At 31.1% G+C, this 24,535-nt stretch overlaps 2 protein-coding genes across 2 annotated transcripts; both read right to left on the bottom strand.

Annotated features, from left to right (window-relative positions):
* Positions 1–371: 371 nt before the first annotated feature.
* Positions 372–818, bottom strand: LOC11428928 (extensin). The gene has a single exon (XM_003620419.4). It carries the CDS (start codon positions 816–818, stop codon positions 372–374), a length of 447 nt encoding a protein of 148 aa, XP_003620467.1.
* A 4,942-nt stretch (positions 819–5,760) lies between these two features.
* Positions 5,761–6,207, bottom strand: LOC11442366 (extensin). The gene has a single exon (XM_003620418.2). The coding sequence runs from the start codon at positions 6,205–6,207 to the stop codon at positions 5,761–5,763; it is 447 nt and encodes a 148-aa protein (XP_003620466.1).
* Between the last annotated feature and the right edge of the window lie 18,328 nt (positions 6,208–24,535).

Below are 24,535 nucleotides of genomic sequence, written 5' to 3'. Positions count from 1 at the left end.
GACGTTTTGGGCATTTAACACATATTAAGAAATGTAATTAATATTGTGTGGGAAATAGATATTATGAGTTGTTTTACAAAATTGTCCTTAATAAATGATATGGGAAAGATAAATGAAAGAATTGAAAGAAGAAAGAGTAATAAATAATTAAGGATATAATAGGAAAAGTAACATTAATATTTCATTGGTATTGTAAAGTGACATACAATTTGGGACAATTTTTTTTCCTAAAATGACATACAATTTAAGACGGATGGGGTATTTTAATCAAATACACCTTAAATGCAAAGAAAAGCGGATAGAAGAACATGTTAGAGTGTCTATTCTATCTGCTAGTAGGTATATGATATATATTCCAAAAGTAAAAACAATTAAGTTTCAAAACCATCCTCATCATCATCATCATCATCACCAACAAAAGCATCATAAATCATATGTTCAACTCCAGTCACCCCACTGGTTATTGCACATGCAACTCCAATCAACCCTACTTTTAATCCCAATCTTTCAAAACGACTCCTCTTAGGTTTTTGTGGTCTTGGATTAACATGTGGATACATTGGTGGAGCCTGCAAATAAGGTTGTGGAGTATATAGATAGGTCGCTGGAACCGGTGGAGCTTGTGGATAAGCCGGTGGAGGGTATGGATAAGCCGGCGGTGGAGGTTGTGGATAAGCCGGCGGAACCTGTGGATAAACTGATGGAGGTTGTGGGTAAGTTGGTGGAGCATGTGAATAAGTCTGTGGAACCTGTGAATAAGTTGGTGGATTCGGTGGATATGCATGTGGATAAGCCTCTGGGTATCCACAGTAAGCCATGTTCTTGAACAAAATATCAAAGAGATTTGAGAGATTTTGTGTTCTTGGTTATGGAATTATAATAAGGTCTTACAATTCTTGCATGTTTACGATGTTGTAATAAGGTATATGTATTGAGAAAGAAAGAAAAAAAACAAAATATTATGGAATTGCGCGTGAGATTTTTTTCCACTCTTCCCATCTTCGTGGTACTTCACTGCTCAATTAGGTTTTGATTCCTACCTATAATTGAGACCCACAAAAAGACAAAAGATCTAACATACAAAGTGTACACAATAAATATTTTTAATGAAAATGATATTTAAGGAACTACTCCTTTCATCCCTGAATATCCCCCTTAATATTAATTTGTTGATTAATTATTTAGATAAGCATGAATCGAATTTACCAAGCATTTAATATTTCATGCAAATAATTAGGAAATAATTTAAGAGATTTGTTTATTTTGCTTTGCATAACATAACATTTTGATTAAATTAAATAGGGTTAATTAAATACGAGTAATACAGTAAAAGTAATCATAGATTATGCATGCATTTAAACCCTAATAGATGCCCTATTTGACTCAATAAAGACTTTTAATTTAGTGTACACAATAACTAAATTTCGAAACAAGACATCCGTGCATAGTTTCGATGGCTAAATTTAGTGATTAATTTTAAGCCGCGATACTTTAAAATTGATGAAATACTAGTATTTGATATGTATGATACATTGATATCTCTGCTCCATATATCAGGAGAGTATCCAATACATATCAAGGAATGGACGAAACACATTAGGAAGGTGCGCAGACTTCTATGAGTAAGAGATGATGAGTACTTTCCAAAAAATAATGCAATTATTGTGCCTTCAAAATAGGAATGGACGAAACACATTAGAAAGGTGCTCAGACTTTATGAGTAAGAGATGCTGAGTACTTTCCAAAAAATAATGCAATTATTTTGCCTTCAAAATAGGAATGGACGAAAAACATTAGGAAGGTGCGCAGAATTTTATGAGTAAGAGATGCTGAGTACTTCCCAAAAAATAATGCAATTATTGTGCCTTCAAAATAGGAATGGACGAAACACATTAGGAAGATGCGCAGACTTATGGATAGGCATGGCAACAAAACCCATACCCGTGGTTACCCGTCCAAACCAAACTCAATTTGACGGGTTTTCCCCGTTTTGACTGGGTTTGGGTATGGGTATGAGTTTTCCCCGATCTCGAAACATGGGTATGGGACGGGGGACGGGTATATAGTTGCTAACTTACCTATAACATGATAATAATAAATAAATAAAAACCGTAAGAAACTATAGTTGCTAACTTGCCTATTAGGCTTGATATTAAAAACCTAGAAACAACTCCTTGGTACTTAAGTGCCGAAGGAGATTTATTTTTGAAATTTTCTTTTCCTCGGTAGTTAACTGCCGAGGTTTTCCTCGGTAGATAACTGCAGCCGGTTTTAATTTTCCTCGACAGTTAACTACCGAAGGGTATTTTTGTCTTTTACATGTGTTTCTCAGCCAAACAACATGTGTATACAACAATTTTCTAGATGGAGGTGTTATTTACTTGAAAATTTAAGGTGTGTGAGTGTGTGTATATTTATTATAGTACTTTATAATAGTTCTCCCCTTGATTTTGTCAACTTTTGCGGTAGTGTGGTTTACTGCATTGAAGGATTTGTTTGTCACTTTGTCTTGAACATTGTAAAACTAACTAACATGAGTTTCTGTTATTTTTGTGTTTAAAAATCAGAACCACTACTAAAGGAATTATCGGGTTGAGTCACGATCAGGTTGCTCACTTTAACATGTTTGGCGGCACTACTTAAATTATGCAAAGTAAACTAACAACCACGCCGTCTCCAGGATAAAACAGCCCAGATCACTGTTACGATTACATACTGCACAGTATATAATCGCTCGAGATATACACCTCAAAATATGGTTTAATTGAACGATTAAAGCCACTCAGGACGGTACATAACCGCTCTATTCGAAACCGAAAGGGATGGAAAGTGTGACACCCTAAGTCCCAAAAATAAATATTACTATTATTCATTCGAAAAACAGAGTTTGATTCACGGCAGAAAATGTCAAATAAAAACTTTTCTATTAATATAAGAATTCTTTTGCAAGATTTAGGATATCACATTGACTCATAACAAACATAATTCAAATTTCCCTTCCTTGAAAATTATTATAATATTAACATTGAATCTTTTGCTTTTGAAAATAATTTCTATTACATCACAAGCAATGATTTTCTTGTACAAAATTAAATAAGTAAGCATATCCCTTTTCCCGTGTCACTATCAGAGCGGTGTTTCCCCCCAAAATAACAGACGACATGAGACAAGTCTTCATGGAAGGCATGTACGTGACTCCAAGACTCACAACCTATAGAACTACGGTTTCGCAACCGCAGGGCCAAGCCAGCAAACACAAACAACGAAGAGGTGAGTTTCGAGAACATGTAAAAGTATAAAATAAACGAGAAGAACACGTAAGCAATTAAGTTAAAGTCGTATTACATCACTAACACAATATTCAGAACCTTGAAGTATATACTATATCAACGCAATCCACATCAATAAAAAATATCATTACGGAATAAGAACCAAAATCTTCACAAACACAATGTCACAATTCAATTCTAAAATAGTCACCAATAACAATCTTCATAAGAACCTCAACAGATAATCACCTTCGTCGTTGCACACAGACACAGTAACACTTATTCACCAAATACAGATCATCATGAATTTGTATGCATATGGACTCAGTCCTAAGATCTATATGAATGTGGTACCACACTTACTCATCATTTTGCCAGAGTTATATTATTGGATTTTTCTCAACATGGTTGCCAGAGATATGTTACTGGACTTTTCTCAACATGGTTGCCAGAGATATTTTACTGAACTTTTCTCAACATAGTTGCCAAAAGTATCTTACTGGTGGCATCAAATAAACCACCACAAAATACACTCCAATGTACGCATGGAGTCTTGTACATTCTGACTTCTCTCTATGTTCACGCGGTCCCCTCTCCTAAATGCACCATTGGTTCATATAATTCCTTGACACTTCTTTATCATTGTTCCACCACAACAAATTAGATGGACATGAATAATTAGAAAATCACGTGATTGACTTGAGGACATTGGTTTCTGAAGAGAGACACTAACATAAGTTACTAACGACAAAGGAAGAATTAGGGTGAGGGGTGATTTAATTGGCAAATTCTATGGTACACCCGATATATTTGACTAATATTATGGGTAGATATTTTTTTCTCTTGTTATGGATGAGTTGTATTGACAAAACATGACCTTAATGCTTATTATTGTTTGTCCAACCTTAAATTCATGTAAGATTTACAATTTAAAACGAGATTGAAATTTGTGAATATTTGAGATTAAATATGTTCTTACTATCGTAGTCTATATATAGTTGTGAACCCTTGAAATTATTATATTTTCAAATATTTGTAGTTTTATATTGATTTAAAATTCACTAAGAGATGAATTAAGGGTTATCTCAAGGTTAAAGGTTTAATCACCAATAGATTAGAATTAAACAATCTAAGAAACTGATAATAACATGAATAATGAATTAAATTTATAGGATGAGATTAATAGTGTAAAGTTTGTAACCAAGCCGTACTCATGCTAACACATTTAGATTATAACTGACTTTTATTCAATTTTCGTAGTAGCAAAAATTACAAACAACACACTCGTATCTTTTTGTTCAATTAAGTTTTAAAATATACAATTCGACAATATGACGCAGTCCTCGAGTTCAACACTTGTTTTTCCGTTTTAACTTTACTAATTACATGATTTCGTACACTTGCAAAAAATTGGTATCGTCTTATTAATCTTTCTCTCTTCCTCTATCTATTGTGTTTAGCTCAAAACAATAATAAATAAATTAAAAAAAAAAATAAAAAAGGGTCACGCTAGTAGTTGGTCCTGTGTTCAAGTCCCACCTATGCCAAATTTAAAATTTTTTTAAAAGTTAATTTGGATGTGCGGTCAAATGCTGTTGACTTGCCCGGTTCACATTAACCCACAATGTCACCGGTTTTTCCCGAGTTTTGCTGATTTTCACCCGGTTCCCATCGGTTTAACTGCATAGCCGATCCATCATGCAGACCGAACAGGATACCCCACCGATTTCTGGTTGGACCGGTCCAAGCCGATTTTTAAAACTATGCAATCGACTATGTTGCCATCGAGCATCATAATTCGGTGGATTCAATAGATCTCACATCCTTAATCAGAATTGGAGATGTATACTGAAGTATATCTCGAGTTATATTTGAAGCATAAAAAAATATATAATCGATTAGAATGAAAAATACGAGGAATAATTGTTATTGATGAAATCTAATCCTGTTAAGAAAAAGCTTTTGTAAAACTTTGTTTACATAATACTTAATATTGTGCGCGAATAAGGTTCCATAATTTATTTTTAAAGAAACATACATAATACTTACTATTGTACCAGGATAGGAAAAATCCTCCTTATCACTGGCTTATAACTTACTCCCTCCATCCCAAATTGCATGACGTTTTGGGCATTTAACACATATTAAGAAATGTAATTAATATTGTGTGGGAAATAGATATTATGAGTTGTTTTACAAAATTGTCCTTAATAAATGATATGGGAAAGATAAATGAAAGAATTGAAAGAAGAAAGAGTAATAAATAATTAAGGATATAATAGGAAAAGTAACATTAATATTTCATTGGTATTGTAAAGTGACATACAATTTGGGACAATTTTTTTTCCTAAAATGACATACAATTTAAGACGGATGGGGTATTTTAATCAAATACACCTTAAATGCAAAGAAAAGCGGATAGAAGAACATGTTAGAGTGTCTATTCTATCTGCTAGTAGGTATATGATATATATTCCAAAAGTAAAAACAATTAAGTTTCAAAACCATCCTCATCATCATCATCATCATCACCAACAAAAGCATCATAAATCATATGTTCAACTCCAGTCACCCCACTGGTTATTGCACATGCAACTCCAATCAACCCTACTTTTAATCCCAATCTTTCAAAACGACTCCTCTTAGGTTTTTGTGGTCTTGGATTAACATGTGGATACATTGGTGGAGCCTGCAAATAAGGTTGTGGAGTATATAGATAGGTCGCTGGAACCGGTGGAGCTTGTGGATAAGCCGGTGGAGGGTATGGATAAGCCGGCGGTGGAGGTTGTGGATAAGCCGGCGGAACCTGTGGATAAACTGATGGAGGTTGTGGGTAAGTTGGTGGAGCATGTGAATAAGTCTGTGGAACCTGTGAATAAGTTGGTGGATTCGGTGGATATGCATGTGGATAAGCCTCTGGGTATCCACAGTAAGCCATGTTCTTGAACAAAATATCAAAGAGATTTGAGAGATTTTGTGTTCTTGGTTATGGAATTATAATAAGGTCTTACAATTCTTGCATGTTTACGATGTTGTAATAAGGTATATGTATTGAGAAAGAAAGAAAAAAAACAAAATATTATGGAATTGCGCGTGAGATTTTTTTCCACTCTTCCCATCTTCGTGGTACTTCACTGCTCAATTAGGTTTTGATTCCTACCTATAATTGAGACCCACAAAAAGACAAAAGATCTAACATACAAAGTGTACACAATAAATATTTTTAATGAAAATGATATTTAAGGAACTACTCCTTTCATCCCTGAATATCCCCCTTAATATTAATTTGTTGATTAATTATTTAGATAAGCATGAATCGAATTTACCAAGCATTTAATATTTCATGCAAATAATTAGGAAATAATTTAAGAGATTTGTTTATTTTGCTTTCCATAACATAATATTTTGGTTAAATTAAATAGGGTTAATTAAATAGGAGTAATACAGTTAAATTAATCATAGATTCTGCATGCATTTAAACCCTAATAGATGCCCTATTTGACTCAATAAAGACTTTTAATTTAGTGTACACAATAACTAAATTTCGAAACAAGACATCTGTGCATAGTTTCGATGGCTAATTTTAGTGATTAATTTGAAGCCGCGATACTTTAAAATTGATGAAATACTAGTATTTGATATGTATGATAGATACATTAATATATGCTCGATATATCAGGAGAGTATGTGATACATATCAAGGAATGAACGAAACACATTAGAAAGGTGCGCAGACTTTTATGAGTAAGAGATGCTGAGTACTTTTCAAAAAATAATGCAATTATTGTCTCTTCAAAATAGGAATGAACGAAAAACATTAGGAAGGTGCGTAAACTTTTATAAGTAAGAGTCCAAAAAAATAATGCAATTGTGCCTTCAAAATAAGATTGACATCTTTGATAAGGGAGTTTATTGTGCCTCCAAAAATCCGTGCCTTCAAAATTGGAGATTTCCATAAGCTGAAAAAAACGATTTAATTATTATGCATGCAACCTAATATTAATTTGTTGATTAATTATTTGGATAAGCTTGAATCAAATTTGCTTTCCATAAAAATTGGAGATTTCCATAAGCTGAAAAAAACGATTTAATTATTATGCATGGAACTTAATATTAATTTGTTGATTAATTATTTAGATAAGCATGAATCGAATTTAACAAACATTTAATATTTCATGAAAATAATTAGGAAATAATTTAAGAGATTTGTTTATTTTGCTTTCATAACATAACATTTTGATTAAATTAAATTAAATAGGAGTAATACAGTAAAATTAATCATAGATTCTCCATGCATTTAAACCCTAATAGATGTCCTGTTTGACTCAATAAAGACTTTTAACTTTTTTTAATTCCATATACTCTCTCGATAGATATCATATTTGAATTTTACATGGTTATTATAGAACGAGTTAGGCTAATTTGTGTCTTTAAGACACTAGTTAAGGAAACTAAAAATAGTAAGTTTGTATTGAATTCAACAATTTTTTAACTTTTTAAAAATTAAATCTATCACTTTTCATTTCACCATTTCCCAATACATCATTTTTAAGTTTGTCCTCTTAACCAATGTCCTAAGGGCACTCTTTAACATTTCTCTTAAAGAAATAATTGATTAATAGTGTTGATTTTAATGATAAAATGTGTTTTATTTACTAAATAAAATGTGTACACAATAAAGATTTTCTATTATTTTATTAAGAGAAATGATAAAAAAAAAATATCTTAGGGGCACTTGATAAGATGTTTAAAATTTAAAATAAGGGTCTTGTTAACTAGTATCCTAAGTACAATGATTAAGGAATCCATTAATAGAATTTTGATCTTGAAAATATAAGTTTTTACTTTTGTCTAATTAATAATTACACCATTTTTTATTGCAAACTTAGGATATTTATTAGTATTTTCCTTTTTTTAAATTATCTTTAACCAGGATCCGAAGTACCGAATAACATTTCTCTTTGTTATTTTATATAAAAAAAAACACTCTTAAATATTTACATTCATTTTCTTTGCAGATTTTGAACTTGGGTTAATTTCCTTTACCACTAAGACATATTGATGGAGGTCTTCTTTACTTGAAAATTTAATATATATTATATTACAATACTTCATAATAATTTTCTCCCTTAATTTTTTCTTTCTTTCTTTCTTTTGTCAATCTTTATGATATTTGCGCGTGGAGACTGAATCTTGTCCACCATTTGATCTTTTCTCATCAGTACTTCACTACTCTTTAATAGTTGGTCAGATTTTGATTCTTTTAACCTAAATTTTTTGGATGGATCACTACACCACTTTGTGAGAATTTGGATTAACTAAAACTTAAAATCGATACAAAATTATATAAAATCTCACAAAATAGACATTATCGTTAATTTTTAAATTTTTCGGGTGGGTCTTGGCCCACCCTAGCCTATGAAGGGCTCTGCCTCTGGTGCTCTATGTTAAATTTAAATAATATTGAACGTTATAATCAAAGAGGAATACGAAATTAACAATAACAAAATTTCAAAACTCGATACCCTTTTTCTCGATACCGTTGAATAATACTTATTGATATTTTACATTTTATTTTTTTATGTAAATTGGATATTCTTCCTGCGCAACTTGCTGATGCTAATCCCTCGAATTTTGTGTGACTCAAATAAACGGAAAACTCTCCCTAAAAGTTTTAACGTTGCTGCATACCCAAAGCTGTATTCAAACCCAGAACCTTGATTAAGCTAAAAAAGATTTGTGTCATCTTATCTAAGCGTTATTGGGTTTATCGATAATTTACATTTTGATATTAGGTACAGTGTGTATAATATTAAATGACTTAATTTAGTCAAAATTCAAATTTAATGATAATTTTAAAGATAAATATGTTACAAGAGCAATGTTATAGTACACGACAGTATATGCACCACAAACCACACAACATATATGTGGCACACTTCCATTGTTTAAATAAGTTTTAATTAAAATAAATGAAAAAAAATCAGCACGACATCGTGCAGTTTAGAAATTTTCATGTTACAATTAGAAAAGTCTGAAATCGTTATCGTTTGTAATCATGAGGTTTTGCGAGTTGCTACTTTTTTTTTTAAGTTAAAACTGTGTTTAATTTTAATATTATTGAAATATATACCTGTAAGTTTATTTTAGTTGGTAGAGATATTGCATATTTTATGCAATATAAAATTTACAATAACTAAATTTCAAAACAAGACATCCGTGCATAGTTTCGATGGCTAAATTTAGTGATTAATTTGAAGTTGCGATACTTTAAAATTGATGAAATACTAGTATTTGATATGTATGATACATTGATATCTGCTTGATATATATCATAAGAGTATCCGATTATTAAATTTTATTTGTAATAAAAAAACAATTGTATAATACATATCATATACTTCTTGAATACGTGAGGGATACGATTGTAGAACAAGGCACAGGCGGAATACTATCTTTTTCTATTATTAACATGATTTTTCTACTTTTTCTTTAAGACTAGAAAAATGAAAAGATTTTTTTTTTTTTTACAATATATACATTATATAATGATGTTCTTTTTGAGATATAGTTTAACGGTGATGATGTTCTCTTTTTATGATATATTACATCTATAATAAAATATAAGCAAAAATGTAGTTGAAAAATCAATATACGTGGTTAAAAAAATTAATCCATATTTAACAAATTTTCACCTACCTCTTTTTCGGATATAAAGACTCACCGTCAACTTACTTATCATGACTGATTTTTTTATTAAAGTATGACAATTATCGTATCTTTCATTGTATAATTTTCTTGTATCGTATCAGTGCATCGTATCGTATTCACATTGTATGAACCATATGTGCTTTATAGGTGATCATTTTGAATTTCGGAACTTTGTACTCATGCATAATTCAGTGCGTAACATATTACAAAATTTTGAAACTAGATACATGTATTAATATATGATTCAATATTATAGGCACGCATATTAACTTTTTTTTAAAAAATGTTCTCTTATTAATATATAAATTAAATTTTGAAATTGAGTATTTAATCTGTCCGAAAACAGAGCTTAAGGATTATTCCGTAATGATACACCTTTGAAGGCGAGCATATATGATGGAGATATTCTGATGAGTTTTTTGGCAACGGATGTGGTGGACGATGAGATTTTCGGTGATGGCTACAATGAGGGACGATAGTAACTGCAAAACAAACACAAGCTCTTATGCCCAAGTCAATGTTTGCTCAAGAGAGAAAAAGTATTCAAAGTTTCGCTTTAAGTTTACGAGTTTGTATACTGAGATGCCACACTTATATAGACATCAGAGGCGTAACGACCGTTGGTGATACGATGATAGATGGGGTCATCAAGTTACCCTGTTTCGTACTGTAATGCGTCCAAATTATGTCATTCAAAGGCCTTCAAGAGATGTTCTGCCCGCCTACATATCAAAAATAGATGGAGGCTCTGGGGCCTTTGATATATCACTTATTGGATCATGAAATCCCAAGGCTCGGTCTATAACAGTTGACCCTAACCCATTATCGTCCTTATGACGTAAGGAGCTTGTAAGGGGGTTTGACAATCAACGACCGGTCTCGTTGGTGCAACGACACTTTCCACTCTTCCCATCTTCGTGGTACTTCACTACTCAATTAGGTTTTGATTCCTACCTATAATTGACACCCACAAAAAGACAAAAGATCTAACCTACAAAGTGTACACAATAAATATTGTTAATGAAAATGATATTTAAGGAACTACTCCCTCTCCATCCCTATATATCCCCCTTTTGCTTTTTGCACATTTCTTGAAAAAAGTTGTTAGCATAATTAATGTGTATATTTTGTGTGTTAATATTATTACACTCGTCCCTAATTATAAAACCCTTTTGAGAATTTCTTTTGTCCTTTTTTATAAGACCCCTTTGCAATTTCCAACTACATTAATTATTTCTTTACATACATGCCCCTATTTATTATACATCTTTTTCTTCAATCAGCAATAAATAGCATGTTGAAAACATAAACCAACTCTCTCTCTTAAAGGATTAAATTGTAAAAACAATAGTAATTACAAACATATTTAATACAAATATCCAATATCTTAATTCCCGTTATTTTTTCAAAAAGGCCCTATAATTAGGGACGGAGGTAGTACCAAATTGTCTTTTGTTTGTATGTGTATTAAGTTTGACTTTTCATATTTCAAGATAAGTAAATAATATATTAACTAGGAGTATGTTTAGGAAAGAAATAATAAATGTATCTAGTAATTTAAAAAAGGATTTACATTTAAGGACAAATTTTTAGTCAAATGAGTGTTTACATTATTACTCTAAACACTAATGTGTGTGTGTGTCTATTTGCGACGTTGAAAAAAAGAAAATAAAAATATTTTGTGTCATTAAATGACAACGTGAATAAAAATATTTGTGAGGATGTGATGATTAAATTATATTGAAATTAAATATATAAGTGATAAAAAAAAATAATAGACAGAAGGACAAACATATTGTAACATAATATTAAAAAATAAAATAAAAGGTTACCAACGTAGAGAGATGTTTGTGAAATAAATTGTCGAGAAGTAGTTTTTTGAAATATCATGTTAGTAAGTACTTAATTGATATTGTATTTGGCCTAACTTCTCCTTAAAAATGTAGAGAAGTTGAAAAAAAAAACCAGGTCAAACAACATCTTAATCTCCCACAACGGCAGTGTAGAACTAACTGAATTTGGGAGAAAAAATTGGAAAAGAGTTAAAAATATAAAAATTGGAAAATAGTAAAAAAATTATATGCATTAGCGTAACAAAAAAAACAGACAGAAGGACATCAAATATTACACTAAACGTTAATGTGTGTGTGTATTTGTGAGGTTGAAGAAAGTAAATAAAAATATTTGTATCATTAAACGACAGCGTGAATAAAAATATTTGTAAGGTTGTGATGATTAAACGATATTGAAATTAAATATATAAGTGATAAAAAGATAATAAAATCCGTTGAAAGCCGCTGTGATTGTCACCGATAGAGACCCCGCTTTGATGAAAGCCGTTGCCGAAGTTCTCCCTTAAACGGATCATGTGCTTTGCTATTTTCATATTGGGAAGAATGCCAAATCTAGGTGCATCGCGGATTGTAGAGTCAATCCCAAGCCAAAGAAAGGAAAAGGAAAAGTTGTTGACAAAGATGCGAAGGAAGCGGAAGATGACAAGCATTGTGAGCTTGTTAAGAAAATAGTGAGGGCTTGGAGAGATGTGATTAACCCTCCTACGGAGGATTCATTTGCAATTGCATGGTTGACATTCAAAGATGAGGTATGCAGACCGTTTCCATTGTTTGTTAAATATGTTGAGGAAACCGTTTTGCCCCTTAAGAAGCATTTTGTGATCAGGGCATGGACGAATAAATACTTGCATCAAGGGTGTAGAAGCACCAACATTGTTGAATCGGCTCATGCACAATTGAAAAGGTACATGAGGAGTAGCGTGGGAGACTTGGCATCATGTTGGGATGAAATTGACAAAATGTTGAAAAACCAATTTGGTGAGATACAAGGGAGTTTTGGGAGGAGCATAACCGTCATGGTACACAAATACAAAAAAAAAAAATATATATTCTCGGAGTTGGAGGGGTATGTCTCTAAGTCCGCTTTGGGTTTCATTGATGATGAATTTGAACGCTCTAGGAGATTTGGGTTTGCTAAAGAAGATTGTGGTTGTGTGCAAATGGCAATGTTCTGGTTGCCTTGTGCTTGTATTCTTGCCGAGAAGAGAAAGAAAAAATTGCCTATTCTTTTGGATGAAATACACCTTCATTGGCGAAGGTTAAGTGTAATTGGAGAAGAGGTTGATGCAAATTTTTCCGTTACGGAGGAATGGGACGCCGTTTAAAAACGTATCAACAGGGCCCCTTACAAGATGAAACTCTTCATCAAATACAAGTTGCGTGAACTAGGATTTCCGAAGGAAACAATGTTGAAGTCACCTCCGATAAAATTGGCCACCAAGGGGGCACCTTAAAGGGTGAAGTCTACACCGAAAACGAGGTCCACGGGTCGAATCCCCTCTAGGTGGGAAACTATTGATGCTCAAAATTCCGATAGTCCATGCTCACCTGCCAAGAGTAGTGTGTCAAAGACTAAAGGTTCACGTCTTGGCATTTGGTGGTCCCGCTTACAAATTTCAACTCCTACTTCTAAAAAGGAACCTTATTTGCAAATACCATACATTTCACAAATTCCAAATCTCATGAGACCTTTTGTTGAAGATATTGTGAATGTTAAAGGGAATGATAATTGTGGTTTCCGGGTCGTAGCTAGGCACATGGGATTGAATAAGGATAGTCATGTTTTGGTTCGTAATGCACTTATTAATGAGTTGAAAAATCACAAGAGTGACTACTTGCCGTTTTATGCTACCGAGAAGTGTTACAAAGAGATCTTCGATGGTTTACACCCTCCTACAACTAAAAATGGTGATGCGCCACCAGAGAAGTGGTTCATCACTTCGGATATGGGTCACATTATTGCTAGTTGCTACAATAGATCCGTTGTTCTATTGACTTTGCCCGAAATGAGTGGTGCATCTGAGACATATTTCCCAATCCGGAGTGCTCCACCATTTAATCCATATTCCAACATAATGTGCCTTTGCTTAATTCCGAAACACTTTCTTCATGTGAAGTTGAAAGAAAATTGTCTGCTACCACCTCCTTCTAAGGAGTGGATGACTCACAAGATTGGTGAGGCAGAGCAAGGGCTTTTTCAGTTTTCGGATAGACAAACCGCCTTCGATGAGCTCATGTCTAAGGAGCCGATGCCGCCAAAGAAACCAACAAATGAGCATAATCCTATTAATTTCGACACTCCGGAAAAGCCAAAGCAAGAGATCGAAGTCATGGATGAAGACGAAGAATATGCACTATCACTAGTCTAGTTAGATAGGTTATGACCCTTTTGGGTCGGTCGGTGTTCGTCCTATTTTTTTGGTGGTATTACACCCCGAAATATTTTTTGATGGCCGGTTGTGTAATTTTGATATTTATGGCCAATATGTAACTAATATTATATAAATATATGAAATGAATTATTTTGGATCGTTTACGTGTCATTAAGTGTGTTTAAATTGTTACGGGACATTACCGGTGAATTTTTTAAATTTGGACCGTTTGGATCATTTATGTGTGATTACGTAATTGTGAGAAAAACGATGTTTTTAAGTAATTTTGATCTATTATGTTGTATTATCCGATAATCTTGTTAAACTGGCGTAATTCGGTTAAGTTATGAATGTGGCGTGATTACTGGTCATTCTACACTTTTCAAGTTTCAGTTCTGTTACTGCACTGCATTTATTGCAGTTTCTGTTGTCTGCTATGAACGTGAGTTAACTCACGCTAGTACAAATGGCAACGTGAGTTAACTCACGTTACACATTACACTAGCGCATGTTAACTTACGCTAAGTTATTCTACAAATAACACTAGCACATGTTAAGTCACACAATGTATATATCTTAAGTTACGTTGTAATTTGCACTAGCGCATGTTAACATGCGTAGGGGCATTTTGATTATTTACTTTAGGAATGATATATAAAGAATCTGAGGTTCGAACCCAATCTCTTTTCGTAGGTACATGTACTTACGGGCGATTCGTTGTTTGATATCCATTAGATATAAGTATAATATTAATTTACAGCCACACCACATATCCATTAAACCAAAAAATTATTTGGTAAAATGGTAAACCATTTACTTTGTTACAAGAGTTTAATTTATATAAAACAGTCGATGTATAAAAGTTTTACACGTGTATTTAATGATATGTTATTACATCGTTTTTAATGAATAAAAAACATAAAACTTGTCATAGTCATACTTCATTATTTGATGTCGCAACACATTATTGAATATTTGGTACATGAATAAAAGTGTAAAACTTTTGTGATTTCTCAGCACCTATTTATTTCTTGGCTTGGTGTCTCGGGTCCAGACCTCATTCTCTTTCCAGATCATTTATTTCAGTTCTCTCATTCAGCAGGCGGTGTTCGAGCAAGGTGCTCCATTATGCAGCTTGTTTGGTTGCTTAGTGTGTGGATCATTTGGAATGACTGGAATCAAAGATTGTTCAATAGCACAGGTAGCTCCATTGATCAGTTGTTGGATAGAGTTAAGCGGTATTCCCTTTGGTGGCTAAAAGCTAACAATGCTGTTTTTGTTTTTGCTTCCCAATTGTGGTGGTCGAGTCCTCTTACCTGTTTGGAATTGGTCTAATTTTATTTGACCCTGTATATTTGTAAATACGTTGGACTTTCTTGGTACATCTTGTACCAGGAAGAGTTCGTGATTTGTTAATATAAGTTCCATTTTTGCTTGTTCAAAAAAAAAAACTGTATATAACTATTTTTTTGGGGGAACCGTATATAACTTAAACTCTACTTAAAAAAAATAAAGTATTTACCTATATTTCTTCATGAAACTTAATTACCTATACTTATTTACAAAAGAACTATATTTACGATGTGACGTGTAATTAAAAATATCAATACAATGTAAGTTTCATTTTAGCTAAGTTTATCTTCATCAAACTTCTCTTTTGAGTAAGTTTATGAGTGAGGTTAAATTATGGCCATTTAATTTCGTCATTTCTTTTTCTTTTAAAAAAAAAGAAAAAGAAAAGAAAATTCGTCATTTCTTATTTCTGGAAACCTAATTAAAACTCACACCCACATCATTCCTATTCTCACATGTTCATCTCCCTAACACAAACAAATTTTTTTCCTTCCATCAAAAAAAATAATGTGAGCCTTCATAAATTGATTCGCATCAATTTTTGGTAAAAATACATGTCAAATTGATTTTTTATTTCAATAATAATTGTGGAACCTCTGTAAACAAAAATTATATAAAAAAAGAAAACCAAATTACAAAATTAATTCAACGATAGAGTAGTAAAAATTTAAATCAGTGAATTGAAATATATTTAATTTAAAAGATGAAATAGACTAACGAGTTCATCCTTATAAATCTTTACCATTTTTTCTCTTTGTTTAGTTTTTTCTTAATTTTTGTAGCATTTTTTTGATAAATTTTGTAATTTTTTTCTTAATCTTAAGCATTTTTTTTCTTAATCAGTGTATGATTGTTACCATAATTTCCTATAAATCAAAACCACGAGTCCTTCACAATTACATTAAATTATGTAATTTTATCGAATTACTAAAGGTATGAACGTGTCAATATCCGTATTATGTCTGGTGTCTGTATCAATGTATGTGCTTCATGATATGAATACAGTTGGTGGCATCAAAATAGATGGACGTGAATAATTAGAAATAATAAACGTATCTAGTAATTTAAAAAAGGATTTACATTTAAGGATAAATTTTTAGTCAAATAAGTGTCTACATATAGAAACGGATGAAGTATTTTATAATTATTTTGTGACAATTTTATATTTCATTCTTACGACTGTGTTTTTGTTTACTCGCTCTGTTGTTTTGATTTAATTATGGGTTAATACATACACTACACATATTAGTATATTTTGATTTTCTTTGTCCAATAACATTTAACTTTTTTAATTTCTTGATTTAGATTATGCATGCAATTAAACCTCAAACATCTTTCAAACTAGCCGACACTGATCATTACATTACTTCTAATTCTTTGATCACCGTCTCATTAAAGTGAAAAGAAGATTGCTCATCTCACGTTGCGAATTGTTTAGAGGCATGTGAAAGAGTCGGTATTAACTCTAACGGCACTTAACTGCCGCTAGATAAATAACGATACTTAATTGTCGATATTGCAGCGACACTTAGGTGTCGCTCCTCAAAAATGACTTTTATCATGAAAGTTCCTTCCACCTCACTATTCTCATATCTCACTTATCAGGAAAGCACTGATGGAGGTGTTATTTACTTGAAAATTTAAAATAGATTACAGTACTTCATAACAGTTTTCTCCCCTTAATTTTAATAGGAATTGAACGAACACCATTTCAATTGACACTGGAGCATGTGAATAAGCAAGTGGAGTCAAGGGACCGAGGAGTTTGTACAACCCTTATTGAACGTCCTTCAGCAATACAACTTCAGACTCCTTTCTAGTACTACATCTTCCTACATCACCAGAAGCTTGCCGAGCATTGTGGATTTTATTGGCTTATATTGTAGAAGTATATTTTTATGTATTGATATGAGAAAATTAACAGTATTAAATTTTGAAAACTCGTTACTATTTTCTAAATATTAATATTGATGTAATGTTTCTATTAAATACTTTGTTATTTTATATGCAAAACACTCATAAATATTTGTATTTGTTTTCTTTGCTGATTTTGAACTTGGGTTAAGATAAATGATATTTGTACAACCACTTTCTGACAACATTTTGACAACTTTTTCTCTCATACTCACATTATACTCTTATTCTTTCTCTTCCTTTTTCTCTCCATTGATTTTAACCAATAAAAAGAGAGAAAAAAGAAGTTGTCACATAAATTGTCTCATTTAGTTGTTCAAATAACACTACTCTTGGGTTAATTTCCTTTACCACTAATATTTAAAATTCTTAAACTTTAAGAAAATACATTGCAGACGCCAGCAAAAACAAATATTGAAATTTTAATTTTTGTGTGCCTCACATGTTTCATATGGAGATTAATAGTTGCTAACTTACCTATAAGATGATAATAATAAATAAATAAAAACTGTAACAAACTATAGTTGCTAACTTGCCTATTAGACTTGATATTAAAAAGCTAGAAACAACTCCTCGCTACTTCAGTGCCGAAGGAGATTTATTTTTGAAAATTTCTTTTCCTCGGTAGTTAACTCCCGAGGTTTTCCTGGGTAGATAACTGCAGCTGGTTTTATTTTTCCTCGACAGTTAACTACCGAAGGGTATTTTTGACTTTTACATGTGTTTCTCGGCCAAACAACATGTGTATACAACAATTTTCTTGATGGAGGTGTTATTTGTAACACCCCGTTTTCCCAACGTGAAAATTTCATTTATTTAATCAGAGTAATTAACAAAAACGGAATGTCACACTTCTTTTCTTAAAATCATAAACTGAATAAATAACTATTTATTCTTTAAAATTCAATAACTAAAATGTCTTTAATACTTCGCAGCGGACATTATTCAATAATCAAAACAGTCTTTGGCACAAGGCCTCATCATTAATATCTCATACAAATTCGATCAACATCTTATTCATGAAAATTCTTTAAGCAATACGTAAGGAATAGAAAGACAACATTAAAATTCCCATCCCATTACGTATCAGAGCACCTAAAGACACACATGAGAGCTAATCCACTCACAACAGCAACTTAAACTCGATCACCTGCAAGTTACTCATACGAAGAGCAACATTTTCAAGCAGAAGGGGTGAGATTTCACAAAACAATAATATCAAGCATATAATTCAATAATTATATTTAACAACACAATAACTTCATCTATTAGTAATAATAATTCTTGATGTATAATCCTTAATAGTCCAACCAACTTCTAATTATCATTTACTTCATATTCACCACATTATAACATAATCATATAACACGTATTAACCAAGTCATAACAACATAGATCATTACATCATACTCATAGTTCATATATAACATAACAACATCTTAATTAATTCATATACAACATAACAACATCATTAATTCATAATAATAATTATTCATCAAACATCTCATTATCATTTCATGAATAAAAGACAACTTATCAACTTAACATAAACATCATCAAATACATTTAACAACTCATAGATAATATCATGTAATCATCATCTCCCTATAATAATAATCATATACGACACAACATAATCATCATCTTATAATATATAACAACAACATATTTATCATTTTATATTAATATAACAACACGTACTAACACCATAATCAACATCATAAATCTTCAACATAATCATCTTAAACAATAGCATCTTTGATAAACAATTACCAAGTAATCACAACATTCGATCATCATCAATAACATAACATAATATTCACTTAATAATAATTAATCATATATGGAACAACATATTCATCACTTAATAATAACAATTATATATATCATCATAACAACTTAACAATATCATAATCAACATCTTACACAACATAGCAACATATCAATATCATAACCAACATCTTAAACAACATAGCAACATAACAATATCATAATCATTATCTTAAATAACATAGCAACGTAAGAATATCATAATCAAGATGTTAAACAACATAGCAACATAACAATATCATAATCATTATCTTAAATAACATAGCAACGTAACAATATCATAATCAATATGTTAAACAACATAGCAATATCATAATCAATATCTTAAACAACATAGCAACGTAACAATATCATAATCAACATGTTAAACAACATAGCAACATAACAATATCATAATCAACATGTTAAACAACATAGCAATATCATAATCAATATCTTAAACAACATAGCAACATAACAATATCATAATCAATATGTTAAACAACATAGCAACATCTTAGTCATCATCATATAATTCACATCATAAACATCGTATAATCTTCGTATGTACTTCTTTAACAACACATAGGTAGAAGACAACTCGACAACTCATAGATGATAATTCATCGACAACTTAACAACTCATGGATGATAATTCATCAACAACGACCTTGACTCGACAAATGCGACAATGCAACTTAGACACTTATATGCATTTGGTACCAATCGTCATCATAAGTATTAATATACTTTCATCGTGCAGAGGACAAAGCTCCTAAAACGTGCGAAGGACAAAGCTCCTAAACGTGGTGAGGACAAAGCTCAATGAAATGCTATGCATGGACTCTTAACAACAAAACACCGTAATCATCGTAATCAACATATTATCATGCATCCAATAATTTGAAGCTAAACGTCATCAACTTATTCATACTCTTGCAACTTAGTTAAATAACAATTGCAGCATAATCAAATCACATCAAGTTAAATAACAAATCATTCTCGAAAGTTTCTTGATCATTCAACAACAATTCAAGTAGGTATAATTCAATCCATAATTCACTTCTTAATCATTTAACAATTCATTTTAACAACATCTTGATCATTCAATAATATTTCAAGTAATGCATTTAATCATTAAATCACATTACAAACAACTTAGCAGTTCATAACAGCAACAGAAACAGCACAAGCAATTCACAACATAACAATATTAATATGAAGTATCAACAACTTAAACATCATACATCTTCCACATAAGTCATATAAATATTTCACATAACCAACAACAGCAACATAGACGACACGTAAACATCTCAAGATATAACAATATCAAATGATAATCAACAACAACTCATGCAACTTAGTTTAACAACAATTGCAGCATAATCAATTCATATCAAGCTTAATAACAATTCATTTCAACATCTTGATCATTCAATAATATTTCAAGTAATGCATTTAATCATTAATTCACAGTATATAATATTCTCTCATTAATCATATCATCAAAGTAAATCATATTCATCACAACAACAAAATAGCATCAATCAATAATGATAATCATCATATATAACAATTACAAATGCACGTCATCAACATCTCAATCATCAAACAAAATTTATGCAATATATATCTAATTATATAACATTATAAATATCATCAAATCATCTTAATCTAATTATATAATATCATCAAATCATCTTAATCATTATCTATGGTCTAAGGACAGTTTCTACATCTGTTTAACAAGTTTCCCCGTTTATTCATTAATTCTACAATTTTAACCTACTTTTCAATTCCTCAAAAACTCATCCTACATCATGTTAAACCTAACCATTGATTCACATACTTAATAGAATTGCAAAGTTAGTCTCACCCTTACCTTTGGATTGATCGACGAAGGACTCTACCGCTTTCTCTTCTCTAAAAGGATATTAAACCGAAGAGGGATTATGGTCTTAAGAACACTTTTAATTCCGAAGGGACAGAAAGGAGTAGAAAAAGAAGAAAGACTCGTCGACACAAGTCAAAAGAGGGAGAAGAGAAGAAAAGCAAAGAAAGCATCAACTGTGAATTTTGGTGTGTAGAATGCACTGTGTGAGTTCTCTATTTATAGAGATAATTTACAACTAATAAGTGAGAAACTTTGGAAACAAGTAATGCACCTATTAGATCTAGTAATTAAATATATCAATTGAGTACCAAAATATATTATTCAGTACAAAAATATATTAGATTGCCTACCAAAATCTCAATATTCTATATATATATATATATATATATATTTCTACACCAAATAAGAAATATATTTCTACACCAGATAACATATATCTCTACACAAATTAACATATATTTCTACAACAAATCATGTGTATTTCTACAACAAATAACATTTATTTCTATAACAAATAACATTTATATTTCTAAACCAAATAACATATATATATATATATATATATATATATATATATATATATATATATATTTCTAAATCAAATAACATATATATATTTCTAAATCAAATAACATTTATATTTCTAAACCAAATAACATATATATATTTCTAAATCAAATAACATTTATATTTCTAAACCAAATAACATTTATATTTCTAAATCAAATAACATATATATATATATATATATATTTCTAAATCAAATAACATTTATATTTCTAAATTAAATAACATATATATATATATATATATATTTCTAAATCAAATAACATATATATTTCTACATCAAATAACATTTATATTTCTAAATCAAATAATATATATATTATACTAATAAATACCAACATATATCATAACAAAATATCAATCATCAAAATAAATCATATAAATCATACAAATCATATAAGTATATTCTAAACTCATTAAAAATAATCAAATAATTAGAGAGGGCGTTACATTATTTACTTGAAGATTTATACTGCGTGAGTGTGTATATATTTATTATAGTACTTTATAATAGTTCTCCCCTTGATTTTGTCAACTTTTGCGGTAGTGTGGTTTACTGCATTGAAGGATTTGTTTGTCACTTTGTCTTTAACATTGTAAAACTAACTAACATGAGTTTATGTTATTTTTGTGTTTAAAAATCAGAACCACTGCTAAAGGAATTATCGGGTTGAGTCACGATCAGGTTGCTCACTTTAAGATGTTTGGCGGCACTATTTAAGTTATGCAAGGTCAACTAACAACCACGCCGTCTCCAGGATAAAACAGCTCAGATCACTGTTACGATTACATACAATTACATACTGCACAGTATATAATCGCTCGAGATATACACCTCAAAATATGGTTTAATTGAACGATTAAAGCCACTCAGTACGGTACGTAACCGCTCTATTCGAAACCGAAAGGGACAGAAAGTGTGACACCCTAAGTCCCAAAAATAAATATTACTATTATTCATTCGAAAAACAGAGTTTGATTCACATCAGAAAATGTCAAATAAAAACTTTTCTATTAATATAAGAATTCTTCTGCAAGATTTAGGATATCAGATTGACTCATAACAAACATAATTCAAATTTCCCTTCCTTGAAAATTATTATAATATTAACATTGAATCTTTTGCTTTTGAAAATAATTTCTATTACATCACAAGCAATGATTTTCTTGTACAAAATTAAATAAGTAAGCATATCCCTTTTCCCGTGTCACTATCAGAGCGGTGTTTTCCCCCAAAATAACAGACGACACGAGACAAGTCTTCATGGAAGGCATGTACGTGACTCCAAGACTCAAAACCTATAGAACTACGGTTTCGCAACCACAGGGCCAAGCCAGCAAACACAAACAACGAAGAGGTGAGTTTCGAGAACATGTAAAAGTATAAAATAAACGAGAAGAACACGTAAGCAATTAAGTTAAAGTCGTGTCACATCACTGACATAATATTCAGAACCTTGAAGTATATACTATATCAACGCAATCCACATCAATAAAAAATATCATTACGACATAAGAACCAAAATCTTCACAAACACAATGTCACAATTCAATTCTAAAATCAGGGCCGGCCCTAGGCATAGGCCGCGAGTGCGACGGCCTAGGGCCCATGCTCGTAGGGGGCCCTTAAAAAGAATTTTATAGGGGGGGTGTATATAGCAAAGCTAAGGAAAAAGTGAGGTGCGTATAGTAATTCGTAACAGGAGGCCTAATTCTGAATCATTTTCTGGGCCCATTAGGAATAAAACAGAAAGAAAAAAAAACGTGGAATGTCCCAATGAAGAGGAAAATAATGAAATTGGCCCAACTAACACACAAACAAAAACTTCTTTTGAGCAATTAGAAAGAGATGAAAAAAGAAACCTAAAAAGAAAACCAAAAGGTTCCAAAATCAGTCATTCTCTCCAGGTGAATTGTTTTAGGTTTATTTTTTTTTTTCTTTCTTATTCCAATTCTATTTGATAATATTGTTTCAATTCTCTAATTGCTTCAAGTTTTGAATTCTAATTATGTTTTTTTTCTTATTCCAATTCTCTTTGATAATCATTGTTTCAATTATCAAATTGTTTCAGGTGTTGAATTTTAAAATTCTAATTGAATGATTTATGTTTTTTTCAATTGAATTTTTTATTTTTCCATATAACATGATTTGTACTGTACACTAAAAAGCTTAAAAGCATATAACATGATATTGATTTAAGAGTTCACTTCACGTACTGTACATATAACAGTCATTTTTTATTTTTGATATTTTTTTTAATTAATTGTTTGTACACTGTACACGTGATTTTTGTATTTTTTTTTTCAATTCAATTCTTGATTTTTGCTTAATTAAGTGTTGATATATTTCTTTTTTTTTTTGTTGCACTTCTATTTTCAGGTGTTAAAACTTCGGTCTATTTTAAGGTGCTATTGCTCTCTACTTCACTTACTACTGGTACTAATATGGTTTTTCTTTTTTGTTTGTTTGTTTGTATTGGTTTCTATTGAGTATCTGATTTATTTAAAGATGTTGCCTAAAAAACATTTGTCTGGTAGTGAAAAACGAAAAAAAAAAAAAAAACGAAATGAAGAGCTAATAAAATCACAACAAGGAGCTCTTGATGTTACCTATAATTTTACTTAACTTTGTTGGGTTAGGTTCGGACCCCCCCCCCCCCCCCCCCAACTTTTTTGTTTTGTTTTTCCTTTTTATTAATAATATATAGGATGAGGTGTATTTGACACACAATATTTTGGGGTGCCAGCATAGCTGGGATGTCAAAATATCGTATTATAGTAACTTTGGGT

The sequence above is a fragment of the Medicago truncatula genome, chromosome 6 (genome assembly GCF_003473485.1).
Source record: "Medicago truncatula cultivar Jemalong A17 chromosome 6, MtrunA17r5.0-ANR, whole genome shotgun sequence".
In the NCBI taxonomy this organism is placed as follows: domain Eukaryota; kingdom Viridiplantae; phylum Streptophyta; class Magnoliopsida; order Fabales; family Fabaceae; genus Medicago; species Medicago truncatula.
This window is presented reverse-complemented; position numbering and strand designations above follow the sequence as displayed.